The 15,306-nt window shown below is 48.0% G+C and overlaps 2 protein-coding genes across 2 annotated transcripts; one reads left to right on the top strand and one right to left on the bottom strand.

Moving 5' to 3' along the window:
* Positions 1–408: 408 nt before the first annotated feature.
* SSR2 (signal sequence receptor subunit 2) lies at positions 409–4,446 on the bottom strand. The gene is made up of 6 exons (XM_069795681.1): positions 4,315–4,446; positions 3,024–3,178; positions 2,360–2,458; positions 1,837–1,945; positions 1,582–1,659; positions 409–1,258 (listed from the first exon to the last, which is right to left on the bottom strand). The coding sequence occupies exons 2-6, from the start codon at positions 3,176–3,178 to the stop codon at positions 1,148–1,150; spliced, it is 552 nt and encodes a 183-aa protein (XP_069651782.1). The 5' UTR covers positions 4,315–4,446; the 3' UTR covers positions 409–1,147.
* Positions 4,447–7,027: 2,581 nt separating this feature from the next.
* Positions 7,028–15,289, top strand: CCT3 (chaperonin containing TCP1 subunit 3). The gene is made up of 14 exons (XM_069795572.1): positions 7,028–7,198; positions 8,514–8,575; positions 9,051–9,101; positions 9,197–9,259; positions 9,863–9,959; positions 10,358–10,475; positions 10,666–10,852; positions 11,337–11,486; positions 11,960–12,092; positions 12,546–12,627; positions 12,754–12,934; positions 13,223–13,468; positions 14,052–14,183; positions 14,926–15,289. The coding sequence occupies exons 1-14, from the start codon at positions 7,168–7,170 to the stop codon at positions 15,028–15,030; spliced, it is 1,638 nt and encodes a 545-aa protein (XP_069651673.1). The 5' UTR covers positions 7,028–7,167; the 3' UTR covers positions 15,031–15,289.
* Positions 15,290–15,306: the final 17 nt, after the last annotated feature.

The following is a 15,306-nucleotide window of genomic DNA, read 5'->3' as shown; positions in this document are numbered from 1 at the left end:
GCTTTGGTGGGCACCTGGCCTCCAGCAACTGGCCACACCAAGCCACACAGTGCCCCAGGAGCACAGCCACATATGAACAGCCACTGCCTCCCTGCCCAAAGCCCAGGGCAGAAACCAACCACCTCTCACCACTTGCAGGCCCCCACTGTGCCACCACCTCTCCCGTAGGAAAAGCACAAATGAATGCTCAACATGCAGCCACATTTACTTACAGCTGTGAAGAGAAATCTTACACTAGGGCTTGGAGTTGTCAGAAAAGCTGGTGCAAGGGACCAGGCCTTCTGGGCCCTTCTTTCCCTCTTCCATTTATTTTATCAATAGTGATTTATTTTACTGACTGTATGTCCATTAGCTGCTTCTGAAGGCAGCCAGGTGCCTCCAGGACTTCTTGGTAAAAGAAAGGCAGGCTTCTTTCATGGTGTTCATTTTATTACAAAATCCTCAGTACCTCAACCCTTAACAGAGCAACCAGAAAGAACAAAACCACAGCAATTAACTGCTCAGCAAAATGCAATGGGGCTTCCTAGAGAACAAGCATCTACAGGGACCTCCCGTGCCCCACTTAGCAAAGCAGCAGTTCTAAGAAGCATCTCTCAAAAGGAGACACGTTTTTGTCACTAGGTAGAGCTGCTTCCCACAAATGTTTCAGCAAGGCAGGCAGCACTCGGAGGAGAGGGCCCTGAGATTTAATACATTTGAGAAGACTGCAGCAGGCAAAGACCCATTTGGCTCAACAGAGCCCCAAAGGAGCCCCAAAGGCAGCACCGATGTCAGAAACACTGCAGGGCTGCACCCCCCGCAAACTCCTCTGGATGTTAACACATTCGTATCATCACAGACGTGCTGGCACTATGTCTGCAATGGAGTGATGGGTCTCTGCTCCAAATATGCAGACAAGGGAGTCGGGGATTTTTTTCGGTGGGGTTTTTTTTTTTTGTTTTGTTTGCTTATTTCTTTTTAAAAATGTGGAAGACAACACATCACTGCCATTGAAGCACTTGATTCCCTCTTGCCAACAGGGCTGAAGCACAGCCCAGGCAGCGCTTTGCAGGGGGGACTGTTGCTGATCCCAACACACCTGCAGTTCTGGGTGCGTTAATGTTTGTTCTTTCCTGAGCTCTGAGGTGCTGGTGGCATTTGACTTTGCTCAGTTCTTTTTGGTTTTGGGGGTGTCATACTTTCTCTTGCTTGAGTACCACAGCAGCAGTGGGATCCCAATGGAGGGCAGGGTCATCACACCAAAAGCTGCCCAGTCCAGCTAGAAGGAGAAATTGTTAGAAAAAAGTCAAAACAAGTCATGTACAGATGAGTCTTACAGCCATCAGGTCTTCTACTCTCAAAGCTTCTGGCTCAAATCCCACAGTGCCAGCTCCTTCACAGGGGTAGCTGGGATAAAACTCTTTGCTTTTTCTGTGATACTCTTCTGGACAACTGATACGGATTCATTGCAATCCATGTTGCAACACCACTTCTAGGTGACTGTAGTGCAAACCAAACACACCACAAACTGGCAAAAAGCCGCTGTGCTGGGTTGCAGAGTTGCTGCAGTGCAATTTCAATTACCAGTTGAAAGGTACTTACAAAGTGAGGGGAGAACCTCCTGTCAAACTCACGCTGAGCCAAGATTCCTCCCTGCCCAGGAGCACTAGTGAAACCAACCTGAAAAAGGTAGGGGGGAAAAGATAGCATTTGCTACCTTTCTTTCTTGCAACAGAGTCTGTGCAGTATAAGAGTGCAGGGACATGCATCATCCCCTAACAAGCAGCTCAAACAGCACAGTCAGGTGCATCATCTGCTGTCCAATTTGGGAAAGGATCCTATAAACAGTCAACTCACCACAACCTGTCCACCCTCCTGTGCCAGGTACGTGATGGTAGCAGAGGTGAAGTTGAAGTAACCAGCTTTGAGAGGCCGCAGAACCACAGTGTGGGACACATTACTTGCTCTGAGAGCCATAAATTAAGGAAAATAGTTGCAATTCAGAGGAAGAAAAGTGAGGAGATAGGTAAGGAGCCTCGAATGAGGTGGAAAAGTCACTCCTGCTGACAGATCTGAGTCCTCTGTGGTTACAGACATCCAGACCCATCCAAGGCTGATCCAGCTGCTCCTCCTTCCCAGCAGATGAATTGCACATGGACCTGGCCCTGTTTGCAAGGAACTTCTTTTTCTTTTTTTTTTTTTTTTTTTTTTTTTTTTTTTTTTTAAACAAAGCACCTTCAAGGAGACCAGAGGTTTGCATTCAGTACCCTGCCCAGGGTCTGGCATGCTGGAATTTCAGTGACAGCTGAAGACAGGAGAGCTACAGGATGCTTGGGGTAAGAAGGAGTGTTGGGAGAAATTTCAAAACATGAAAAGATACGGAGCGATCCTGTCCCACTTGACATTGAGCATCCCAGAGACGATGCCAAAATCTTCTGGGGGGAAAGAATCATCTGACAGCTCCACATCTAAAGCAGCACTAAAGGCAACAAAGAAAGGGACGAGAAGAGAATCTTAGACTTGTCACTCTACTCACGGGGGACTGCACCAAAGAGGGATGACAGTTCCATACTGGCAATTCAGCAGCTGGAAGAACTGGTATTTGAAACATAGTCACCAATAGAAGATGGGGAGGAGAGTCAAGGTGTATTGCAGGGAGACCACAGAAAGAGGAAGGCAAAGCTGAGAGAAACTGCAAAAAAGACAGGAAACCAGACATGAAAAAGACCTCAAGAAGCCAAGAAAGGGAGGCTGCATGCATGGGGAGCAGAGTGTCACAAGACACAAAAGTAACTACACCATGTTGGACCAACAGCTACAGCAGCCACGAGGTGAAATCAGGAAACAATGAAAGCAGGGACAATGGAACAGGAAGAAAAAGGCAAATCGCAGGGTCAAACCTTCAAGCACTGCTGGTAAGCTCAGAGTTAGGGGGAGCAAAGGTAAGAGCACATCATGGAGCCTAGAAATAAGTCTCATACCCTGTAGACGCACACACATAACATTTGCTCCTGGTCAGTATCAGAAGCCTGGACAAGACTCACCTGGAGCCAACATTGTAGATGTTGTACTGCAAAGTCAAGTCCTTACCCTCCACTGCATATCTGTTTAACAGAGATTTGGAGGCCAGGAGCCTAGCACCTTCCTCACAGTGGGCCACATAAAACAGGGCAAACACAGCAAGAACCAGGAGCTTCATCTAGAAGCAAAAGAAAATGGAATGTAATTGATAATTTAATTACAAAAAGAACACAAACAGGACAACTAAACAAGACAGTTCAGGCATTCATGTGTAGTAAGACATGAACACCTGTATACTTCACAGCAATACTGATAAAGGATTATCACAAGCTGGCAGAAAATTACCATGGTTCCACGCAAGTCTGCAACTGCCCCTGAAATACCTCTACACTCTCCTACAAGGATGTAGGAAGTGGCACAGCAATGTCCCAGATCAGCAGGCATGGAAGACAACGGTTTTCTCCCTTTTCAAAACCCCAACAAGTATCACTCCCCTTTATCACAACTCAGTAATTGACAAGGTCTCAGACCACAAAGCTTCTTCTAGTAACTTTCAGAACAAAAGCTTTGGCAATTAACAGTTTCACCAGTTTCAGCAATTACCAGTTAATTGCTGTACAACAGAGTTAGCTCTTCTTCCCATCAAATCCTCTGTTCTTATCAGAAAGTACTAGCTCCTCATTTCAAACATTTGTTATTCTTTCCTATTTCCAGCCACTGAGGTACCACCAACTCCCTCCAGCGACCTTTTGGTCCCCAGAAGTCCCTGCTTCAGGCCACGTGTCCCAGTTCCCCTGAGCCTAGCACCTATGGAGCTGCCCTGCTGAGCGGACAAGGAAACACCGTCATTATACATGCAACCCATTAGGAAACTTGTTAGTGCTTTTAAATGCAAAAACTGCTCATATGCCAGAGCCTCCACTCTCTATGCCCCAGGACCTTTCCTTCTCCTCAATACTCCCTTGCCACAGTCTTTACTCCAGCATTTCCACTCTAGGCTGCTCCTACACACCCACACAGCCCAGAGACCCAAAGGTAAGCTCAGAGATACTGCTCCATGCCAAAGAACCGCCCAGTTTCACCGACCGCTGCCTGCAGGAGACCCAGACACCAACACGACAGCAGAAGACCCTGGCTGGTCCCTCACATCCCCTCAAACCCACGCCCAAGCCACCCTCACAGACCCTTCCCAGGACCCCCCGCCTCCAGAAATCAGGAGACACTCCACCAAGCTCCTCCCTCCACAGATTCCTCCCCGACCCCCAGTCCCTCCCCACGAAGCCCCCCGCCCTACAACTAGCACCGGTCCCTCACCGTCCCTGCCCCGCGGAAGGCCGTGTCAGCGCAGAGGCAGCGGAAACACGGCAGACCGGAAAATGGCGCCTCGGCGGCGGCCCGCGGCAGCCTGGGAAATGTAGTCTTAGCCCGCCCGCCAGTGGGGGGGGCGACGACTCCGCGCCTGCGCAGAGCCCGTCTCTCCGGCCGCTGCCCGGCCTCGTGTCGCTCTGGGGCTTCCCTCCGGGGGAAGAGGGTTGAAGCACTTGTCTGCAGAACACCAGCTTTTAGTCCAAAAATACCGCTTCCAAACCCTCCGGGGGAGAACAGAGCGCTGCCCCCCGCCCCCTGCCCTACCCCAGACCCCGCAGTGGAGCCGCCCCGCACAGGGCAGCTCCTGGAGCCTCAGGCATGGCTCGCTGGGGTTTTGATACGCAGCAGGACAGGCTTGCACCTGGGAGGTGCAGGCTGAAGGAATGCACCTTGGCAGGACTCGGCTTCCCCTTAGGGGGAAGGGGACAAGCAGCCTGAACCTGTGATTTGGGTTTGCTGGAGGCCCATTGCTGAAGTTACTGCTTTGGGAGTGAAGACAACAAAGCTGCCAAGCAAGGATGTAACATAGGAAGCCAGAAGGCAGCCATACCTCCCCTCTTCCTTTGGCTACCGCTTACGTTTCTCTCCATCTGTTCTTGAGGTCGGTGTGATTCTCCTCTTGTCGCCTTCTTCAAGAGCTCTGGGAACAAGGGGAAAAAGAGGCGCCCTCCCCACTTTGTCTTCAGTTAGTGACAAGCATGTAGAGCAGAAGCCCAATGACCACCATGGCTCGGAAAAGCACTTCAACAAGCAGCAGCAGCACACCTAAGAGGAGGAGGGCCAGCAGCTCCACCCAGCTCACCAGTCCTGCCAACTGCATAGAGGCTCTGTAAAGCGATGAGGGAGAAGAGGAGGATAGAAGGGAGGAGGATCAGTGTTAAATTCCTCAAACGTCAGGTGGGACGCCTCTCCTAGTGCACAGACCCCAGAACTATACCTTCATGTATCGGGGACGCTCTGCTTAACTAACCCCACACCAGAGATGCTCCACCCTTCTGTTTCCGACAGATTAGGAAATGTCCTGACCTCCCTGTTGCAAAACCAGTAACAAAAGAGAAAGCCACAGGGCCCGATTTTCAGTGCTGGAGGAAGCCTTGAGAGGTCACCTGTTCCATGTTTCTCAGGCAGTTGCCTGCAGAACTCTGGTGGGAGAAGGACCACAAATCCACACCTCTGTACACATATTCCTCCTCACACACACAGATCATAGAATTGTAGAATGGTTTGGGTTGGAAGGGACCTTAAACATCATCTAGTTCCAACCCCCCTGCCATGGGCAGGGACACCTTCCATTAGACCAGGCTGCTGAGAGACTCATCTGACCTGGTCTGAAACACTTCCAGAGATGGGGCATCCACACAGCACATGAATCCACCTCTCCAGGGTCCCAGCCGCTGGCTCCATGTACCACCTCGTACTCTTTCTTTTATCAAAGTTCCCTGCTCCCAATCTTTGCCAATAGCTCTCCATACACCCACTTTCTTCTTTCCCTGCTGACCCACGCAGAGCTTATCCAAGCTGCGGACTACGGAAAGCATCACAGAGCTTAAATTGATGTACACTGAGGCAGTGTAACCACAGGCTGGGCTTCTCTCCCCCACACCTCGGCAGGGTTTGCTGCAGTGCCAGGATAGACTAGGACTCCATCACACGAACGCTGAGAAAATACCTGTCCTTGGCCTAAGAAGCTTAGGGCTTTTTACAAAGGAGAGGGTTGAATTTCTCTGCAAAGCACCACACTCAAGTAGCAGTTGGTTATCAGAGGTTAATGCATCCAACCTACTTCTATGTGTTTTTCTTCCTGGCTAACAGTTGGGGGGGTCTATGTGAGCTGGAAGAGAGCAAGTAATTATGAGGGAAGTAGACAAAGCCTTGTTATTGAGCAGAACAAGGGGGAAAAAAATCAGACAAGCTGAAAACTTTTCTAGGCGCACTGGCTGTGAAAGGGCAAACGGAACTGGTTTTGCACCCTCTTTCCCTGTAATTAACACTGAACAATTGGAGGGGCCTGACGAAGTGCACCGTGACAGAAATGGCTGCTGTGGGGATGCCTCAGCTGGAGGCCGAGGACTCTAAGGCGAAAACGAAAGCCTCCGGGGCACTGGGAGGGTCTCAGGTCCCACCAGGCAGCTCCGCTTCTGCCTCTGAGACGCCGAAGGGGCCGCGGTGGGGCAGAGCAGCGGCTGGGGAAGGCGATGGGGGTCGGCCGCGGCCTCAGGAACTGCCCCTCCCAGCATGCCCCGCGGCAGGCGGTGGCGGCGCGGGATGGGCGAGACCACGGCGCTGACAGGAAGGGGGGTGGGCTTTGAGGACTTCCCTTCCACAGACGGATCTCGGAGACGCGATCCGCCCCCCAGCTCACCGGTGGAGCCGCCGCATCCCGGCTACGGCGCCTTCCAGATGCAAAGGGGAGCGCGGCACGAGAGTGTCCCCCATGCGACCGCCTAACGTTTGCTCCTCCGACCCCTTTGGGTACGTGCAGTGATTCCCCCCGGCATCGTCCATTCGCGCGGCGCCGGCAGCCGGCACATGCGCAGTCCCACGCGGCCCCGCCCAACGCGCCGCGGCCCCATGCGCTGGGGCCTCGCTTCTCAACCGAACCTGCTGTGAGCGCCAGGGAGGCGGAGGACGAGGAGGAGCACCGCCTCCTTATTGGACGGCGGGTCGGCGGCGCGGTGCGGGATTGGTCATTGCGGGGCGGGAGGCGGGGCAGGGTGAAGCGGCAGTTCTCGGAGTGTGCGCCTCGCCTTCGCTGTCTCCAGAAGGTTCCGCGCCGGGCGCCGCGCTTGAGCCGCCGCAATGATGGGCCCGCGCCCTGTCCTCGTGCTCAGTGAGTGTTGCCGCCGGCGCCCCCGGGGGGCTCCCGGAGGTGGGGGGGTAGTGGAGGACAGAGGAGGGGGTCCCCCTTTGCTTGTCATCTTCCTCGCCGCCATGTTGGTTCCCCCTCGCGGCCGGGCGCTGCCTCCCAGACCCCCGGTCCGGCCGGGACCACCCCCCCCGCCTCTCCTCCGCTCCGCTGGATCCCGGCCCTGAGCGCCCCCCTTCACTGTGTCTCCTCAGTCCCCGCAGGCTCTCCGCAGGCATTGCCCCGTCCTGATGGGCCGTGCCTCCTCCCCCCCCCGCCGCCTGCGGCCCCACTTCGCTCCCTGCGAGAGAGATGTCAGGGTAGCGGAGCCCCCGCTCCTCCTTAAACCTCTCCTGGCAGATCTCGTCTTCTCTCAGCTGTGTTTCTCCTCCTGTGTTTCTCGGCATGTTGCTTTGTGCCGCCCCCTTTGAACCCCTTGCACTTTGTGATTCTCTCACCAGCCTCCCAATATGAGACTTTCCTGGGGGGAACCTGGAGGTTCTGCGTGGGTTTCTCATCCTCAGCTCTCCATCTGCTCTGTTAACCATTAACCTAAGAGGCAGGCTGTTGTAGCCCAGGGGCCCTTTGCTATAGGTCTGCTTACCTTATTCTTTGTGCTGCTTTTACTGTAGCTTTCTTTTGTTCTGTCTTATAAATCAATATGCACAAATATCCACTCCTGAAGTAAATGATGCCCATCCAGTCTAAGCTTTCTATAAAACAAAAGCAGCACCAAGCCTAGATATTCTTTAGGGCAGACCCTTTTGACAGCTAGTCCCCAAACACGGTTGTGAGCCTGTGATACAGCAATGGCTACTCACCCTAATGTGCCAAAGGCCCAGCAACATTGATGTACAAAACTTAATTTTAAACCAGCGTTCCACTTACTGTGCGTGAGCATCTGTAACTTTTTTTTGACTGAAAACTACTGTGCAGCAGTTCATAGTCTTTGTGGGATCTTGCGCATTCTAGTGAGTCACTGCTGTTTGATTTTCTTTGGGGAATAGGTTATACTTCAGGGTTGCACAGTTTTGTCTCAGTTGAATTATGATGCTAATCAATTCTGTTATAATGAGGAATGTTGTTTTTCACCGAAACTCTTATATGCTTTCTTAATAGTGGCTGTGATATTTATGTTGTAAACTCTTAATTTAGAACTGGTCATATATCAAGTGTGTGTGACTGAGAGGGTGTCTTTGATGTATTGTCAGTATCACTTTTTCAGTCTTGGACTTCCTAGTAAGATCAGATTAAAGTTATATTTGTACTTTAATATTTTATTTTTTTCTATGCACTTTAGGTCAGAATATGAAACGTGAGTCTGGAAGAAAAGTCCAGACTGGAAACATCACTGCTGCTAAGGTATCATATTCTCATGTCAGGCCATTTTGATTTTTTTTTTTTTTTTTTATAGTATGTGTGCATATATATATATGTATTTATATATTTAAGGAGGAAAACTGGATCTGAAACATGTTTTCTCTAGTCTGTACAAATCCAGAGTAGAAGCAGCATAGAAAGTGAATTTTCGGTGTTAAAATAATGGGTGCAATGTAGCTGAACATGGCGGGGTTTAAAACACCAAAACCTCTTTCCCTGCAAAATCTGAAAGTGTATAAATTTTGATAGCCGATTTAAATAATAATTGAGTGTCGTGCCAGTGCTCTTATAATCCCTGTATTCTCATTCCCACACAATTCTTAACTTCTGCATCTAAGCAACTGAAGAGTCATTGGGTCACTTAAATTTTGCAGTGGCTGCTTATTTCATATAGACTATGTTTTTTCAGACTTTCTGATGCCCTCCTGTATTGCTTCATTTCTTTTGTTCCTCCTAGACTATTGCTGACATTATCCGAACGTGTTTAGGACCAAGAGCTATGATGAAGGTAAGAACTTTTGTTGAAATACCTGTGCTGCATACTGACTAGAAATGCTACACATATTATAGGTCAGTGCAAATATTGCTTCTCTTTGGTTGCAGATGCTTTTGGACCCCATGGGTGGGATTGTGATGACCAATGATGGCAATGCTATTCTTAGAGAAGTAAGTTTCTCCTAAAGGATTGTCTTGCTTAACATGTGAGTCGGAATCTGCCAGGATACAGTTACATAGCTGCCAATGGAACTATTATGTTATCTTTTGACTTGAGAGCCAACAAGTACTGAACAGCAGTACCAAAAAGGGTGCTTACTGGGGGGGGAGGGGGGGATATGATTAAATATTTCCAGCAAACCTCTTCAGAAGAGTAGGTTTGATCCCAGGGTGGTAAGTTTTCATGGAGGTTTTACAAGACTGCTGTAAATTGTATGGTAATTGTAGCTATAATCACTTGCATCAAAACCTTATGAGCAGATACTTGCTTTTACAATGCCAGATAATTAGACTAAGAAATTATTGTCGTCTTCCTGGTGCAAGTGCTGTTAAAATAACATCACAGAAATCGTAATGCCTGAAAAACCGTGGGAGACATAATATTGTGAAAGGTGAGGGCTTATTTTCAGTCTCAAAAAGGAAGAAAAATCTTTGCTGTAGTTGGGCAGAATGCCTTTGATTGTTTAAAAGGTCTGGTATTTGTTCCATTGAGTGATGAATGAAGTTTCAGCTTTAGTATTCTGGACCAAAAACATACCCATTGCTCCTGTACAGATTCAGGTCCAGCATCCAGCTGCAAAATCAATGATAGAGATTAGCCGTACTCAAGATGAAGAAGTTGGAGACGGGACCACATCTGTAATTATCCTTGGTAAGGAGAGTGAATAAGACATACTTTTTATAAAGAGTTAATGCTGAAGTTCGCCCTTTTTGCTCATCAGAGCCCAGTAAGTACGCCTTAATGAGACAGATACTTGTTATTTACCAACCCTAAAAGTCAACCCTTTTTTTTTTCTCCCCCCCCCCCGAAAGAGAATGCTAGGTTCATTAGATCACCTTAGGTGATCAGCTCCATGTTTTGGAAAGTTGTGTTCTTTCCCTCAGATAAGCACAGTTAAGTATAAAGTAAGGTATAGATGCCGTTAGAGTTCTCTATGTGGACAGCAGATACTTTTTGTCTGGTGTGCTGTTCTCCTGTCTTGACTGTTGGTTGTTCTACTAACTTATCTGGGGAATTTTGATGGTTTGGTTTTGTTGGGTTTTTTTTAGCCGGAGAGATGCTCTCTGTTGCTGAACACTTCCTTGAACAGCAGATGCACCCAACTGTGATCATTGGGGCTTATCGTAAGGCTCTGGATGACATGATCAGTATTCTAAAGAAAATTGGGTAAGTATGAGCTGGTGGGAGTTGGAGAGAAGGGATATGGGGTTTCTGTACTGCTTAAAGATGATTCTTCAGGGAATCATGTTAGTAAAATGTAACTTTAATGTAATTGGAGAGGGACTTAATGGGATTATGAATAGATTGTAGCTTGGAGTATTACTCTGTTTACTGTTTGGTTTTTCCTTTGTGTCAGCACTCCAGTGGACGTGAACAACAAAGAGATGATGCTTAAAATAATAAAGAGTGCTATAAATACCAAGGCAATAAACCGCTGGTCTGACTTGGCCTGTAGCATTGCTCTTGATGCTGTTAAGACTGTGGAGTTTGAAGAAAATGGCAGAAAGGAAATTGATATTAAAAAATATGCAAAAGTAGAAAAGGTGAGTATGTCCTGAACCATTTCTTATCTGCGTGCCCCTTTCTCATTCTGAGCCAGTTGTTCCTAGGATGCAGTGGGAAGAATTTTGTGCTACTGATCTGCAGTCCACCAACATAACCCTTGAAGATATTTTTGTCAGTGCTGTTAGCCTTGCTGGTTTACAGTGAAAAGCGGGGCAGTTATTTCCACTCTTTTAGAATGTTTGTCAAAAAGGTCATTTAAGTTGTTTTGGTTTCCATCTTCCAAACACATGTTGCCAGGCAATAGGATGTGAGCAGTTTCTCAAGTTCTTCCATGGCTTTTTGCTTAATCTAAGTCAGAGTGCTCTTAAAATTAACACAGATTGTGACCTGGATGCATCATGGTTACTTGGGAGAATTTTCCTTTTTCGGTACATGGGATGGATAGTTTCAGGAGCACAGATATACAGGTTTTTGTAGAGCAGACTGACTTGTCTCATTTTCCCCCTTTCTTGTGTCTGTCAGATTCCAGGTGGTTTTAGTGAAGACTCCTGTGTTTTGCGGGGAATCATGGTGAATAAAGATGTAACTCATCCCAGAATGCGTCGCCTTATTAAGAATCCACGCATTGTCCTTCTGGATTGTTCGCTAGAGTACAAAAAAGGAGAGAGCCAGGTAAAGCAAGTCCTGTTAGAGATGTCAGCAACTTTTGATTTAAGACTAGTAAAGTGAACAAATACAGATAGTTAAAAGTGTGAGTGGCAAAAGGCTTTCTTTGTGTTCTGCCTTTCAGAGACCTTGTGCATATATAAGCTAATTCTGCTGTGGGGTCAGTACACTGGGGAAAAAGGTAGAAAAATATAACTGAGGCTACAGTGCTTTTACTCACTGAAGCAGCTACAGTGATTTGTGTATCTTAAGCGATGATCAAGAGTCAAAGAAATATTTCCGTGCTTTAATTAACACTAATGTTAAACTGACACAGTGTCACAGTTTATTTGATCGGTATTTTTCATTGTGTAGTTCTCCTCAACTCTTCCCCAGGCAACATTGGAGGAGTTAAGATCACTCAAGCCAGGGGATCTGTGTCTAACTCAGTGAAGGGTTGGGAGAAATACAGTAAGATACTTGCACCTCTTTCTGTACAGACTGATATTGAAATAACACGGGAGGAAGACTTTGCCCGTATCCTGCAGATGGAGGAAGAATACATTCAGCAGATTTGCGAGGATCTGATGAGAGTCAAGCCAGATCTGGTCATCACAGAAAAAGGAATTTCTGGTAATAACGCATGTGATCCTTCTTTGTGTCGAATTCATCTTATAAGGTTCATGCTATGTTAAGTGCACCATTTGGTACTTTAAAAAAGAAAACCAAAACAAAACACAACCCCACCCCCCAACCTGATTTTGAACATGACCCTGGTTTTGGTTTGGTTTTTAGCTTCCTAGCAAATAGTTCTACATTGCAGGCATTGAATTTGGGTCTTGAGGTTGCCTTGTGAACATGGACACTTAGGATAATATTTTACTTTTCCAGCATTCAGAAACAATATCAAAACACAAGTGCGGATGAGTCTAGCAAACTGGAAAGCTGCATTGTAGTTTTGCCTTGCAGCTTGGTTTAAGAAGCTACATTTAGGTTTTTCTTTCCATAACCCTTTTTACTTTAAAGACACAAAGTTTGTCGTGATCCTGCCGATTCATCAATAAAATTGCACAAACCTGATTTCAGACTTGGCCCAACACTACCTGATGAGAGCCAACATCACCGCGATCCGCAGAGTAAGAAAGACAGACAACAACAGGATTGCCAGGTAAATGCTGTCTCTTCACTGGAGCCCATTCTTGCTGTCTATGGCATGGAGTTTTCATTCTTACCTCACCCTTTCTCCCCAGTTCTTAGTTGTGAGCATTTAACTTGACTGTTGTTTGTGTGCTAGGGCCTGCGGAGCTCGCATTGTGAGTCGCACAGATGAGCTGCGTGAGGAGGATGTGGGAACTGGAGCCAGGCTCTTTGAAGTTAAAAAAATAGGAGATGAGTACTTTGCCTTCATCACTGATTGCAGAGACCCCAAGGCTTGCACTATTGTTCTGCGTGGAGCCAGCAAGGAAATCCTAGCAGTAAGTTATTACATGTTCTGCATCCCCTCCCATCCTGGCCACTTTCTTGGTGTCAGTAAGTCATTTCTTACTTTTGAGCAGCTGTTGTGTGCAAATGAAGCAAGCACAAGTTTCCTCTGGGTTCTGGGGCGACATAGAATTCCCATCTTGTGGGCTGTACTGTTCAGTGAAGGCAAAACTTGTGTAACGCAGAGGAACCAGCCCAGCAGACTGTGGGCTGTGCTTTCAGCTGGTGGTGTGCTACAGTTCCCTGCAACCAATAAATCTGTGCTTTCATGCCTGTTGCAGGAGGTAGAACGCAACCTTCAGGATGCCATGCAGGTGTGTCGCAATGTCCTCATCGACCCACAGCTGGTGCCAGGAGGGGGAGCTACCGAAATGGCCGTTTCCCATGCGCTGACAGAGAAGTCCAAAGGCATGACGGGTGTGGAGCAGTGGCCCTACCGTGCAGTAGCCCAGGCTCTGGAAGTCATTCCCCGAACGCTGATCCAGAACTGTGGCGCTAGTACCATCCGTGTGCTGACCTCACTCAGGGTAAGGCACGTGGCACGGGATCGTCTGAAGAGATTCAGCCCTTTCCTGCTGTGTCCTACCGCTGAGATCATTTGTCCTTCCATAGCAGTGCCCTTGCGGGGGCAGCTTGTCAGGCCGTTGAGGGCGTAGCTTTTTAGGAGATGCGGTAGGCTTTAAAGGAAAGCTGCGTTGAAGTAACTGATCTGTTCAAGGTGATTGAAAGACTGTTGTTGGGTTTTTTGCATTAGCTGGGCTGCAGACATTTTTACCAAAGTTTTATGCCAAATTTGAAAGCATGAACATGGAATTCAATAGCATGTTTGAGGTACCAGAGTTTAAAAACAAAACAATAAAACTCTGAGGGTGAACAAAATCAAAATCTTTCTTTGAGATTAGGTTGGATGGCATGAGAGAGAATATCTCCAAGTCATAACTTCTGATATAATTATGGGTTTCAGGTGGTGCTCAGTAACATGCTCTTGTATAAATCAAAAAAATTCTAATGACCTTTTACTATTTTCCTGAGCCCATGGTCAGTCTGAATTTCCAGAAAGTGAATTTTGTGTCTTACTGCATTGGTGGTGACCTGTCTTTCTCCTTACAGGCGAAACACACTCAGGAAGGCAGCCAGACATGGGGAGTGAATGGTGAGACCGGAGCCTTAGTTGATATGAAGGACCTGGGGATCTGGGAGCCTTTAGCAGTCAAATTGCAGACCTATAAAACAGCAGTAGAGGTAAGGAGAGAGGGGGGAAAATTTAAGAGCCTCTGTAGCATATCTCTTGGGAGAGGGGAATGTTACTACTTGTGCACTTGAATGTTTGGGTAAGCGGCGCAAACTGAGTGTGGTGTGTGCCGGTGTTTCAGCTTGCTAACGCAGGAGGTGTGATGGTAAGGGATGCAGCACCCATGGGAGCCCATACTTGGGCTTTCAGAGGGGTTGATTTTTGATCCTGTGGCTAAAACTTGTTGTGTTCCATCTCACCTTTTTCTGCAAACTCTGCAGACTAGTTAGCCTCACAAGGATGGGCTGCTCCAAGTGACAGCCAGAGCCATGACTGTGGGAAGTTCAGTGCCAGCAATGTGTTGGAATCCAATTGGCGGCCCTGGGAGCTTCAGCCCTTTGGATTGTCTGAGTGGCCTTGCATAAGCTGCCCTCCCCTTGTTAAAAGATCACGTTTTAAGCATTTGCTCACTGGTGTTAGATCAAAGGCAGTTTCTTGAAGGGATGCTCTGTCCCTTTCTCATCAGACAGCTAGAAATAATTGGTGTCCCCTTTTCCACGGGGTGTCCCTGCCAGGTGCCAGAGCCATGGACTGATCCTGCCTTTGACGGGCATTGTGTCCTTTCCGCTGTGCTGTGTTGCCACGTGCTGTGCTGAGAGAATAATTTAATTAACGGTGTAAAAGCCGGCTAGATTGGCTTTTATTCTTTGTGATCAGCTCCTGACTAAACCTGGGTATGGGGTTTCTCCCCAGACTGCAGTTCTCCTCCTCCGTATCGATGACATTGTTTCGGGGCACAAAAAGAAGGGTGATGATCAAAGCAAGCAGCCTGCTGCACCAGAGGCAGCCCAGGAATAAGAGGGGCCGAGGCACTGCTGGGAAGAACCAGGCACCCCCAACTATGGAAGAGCTGGATGAAGTGACCCTGCACTGAGACGGAGCTGGGGAAAAGTTTGTCTAAAGTCTGTGGGAGGGAGGGGGAGAAAAAAAGCCCACGAAGGTGGGGGAAAGGGCTGACGTGTCATTTAAGTGCCCCTGCTCTGGGTGGAGATACTGATGCTTAATTTAAGTCTCTGGATTAATTAAACTTTGAGACCGTTTGCCTCAAAAAAGAAAACGCATCATTTCAGTCTG

Source organism: Haliaeetus albicilla, chromosome 10 (assembly GCF_947461875.1).
Source record: "Haliaeetus albicilla chromosome 10, bHalAlb1.1, whole genome shotgun sequence".
NCBI lineage: Eukaryota > Metazoa > Chordata > Aves > Accipitriformes > Accipitridae > Haliaeetus > Haliaeetus albicilla.
Note: the sequence above shows the minus strand (reverse complement) of the source record. Positions and strands in the feature narration are given on the sequence as shown.

Excerpts from the sequence above, each read along its gene's own strand:
- SSR2 (XM_069795681.1), bottom strand. The coding sequence starts at position 3,178 with ATGAAGCTCCTGGTTCTTGCTGTGTTTGCCCTGTTTTATGTGGCCCAC. Across the intron at positions 1,946-2,359 it reads AAGTGGGACAGGATCGCTCC|AGCAAGTAATGTGTCCCACA; the intron begins GTATCTTTTCAT and ends TATGGCTCTCAG. Across the intron at positions 1,660-1,836 it reads AGGAGGGTGGACAGGTTGTG|GTTGGTTTCACTAGTGCTCC; the intron begins GTGAGTTGACTG and ends TACCTTTTTCAG.
- CCT3 (XM_069795572.1), top strand. The coding sequence starts at position 7,168 with ATGATGGGCCCGCGCCCTGTCCTCGTGCTCA. Across the intron at positions 9,102-9,196 it reads GACCAAGAGCTATGATGAAG|ATGCTTTTGGACCCCATGGG; the intron begins GTAAGAACTTTT and ends CTTTGGTTGCAG. Across the intron at positions 14,184-14,925 it reads CCTATAAAACAGCAGTAGAG|ACTGCAGTTCTCCTCCTCCG; the intron begins GTAAGGAGAGAG and ends GTTTCTCCCCAG.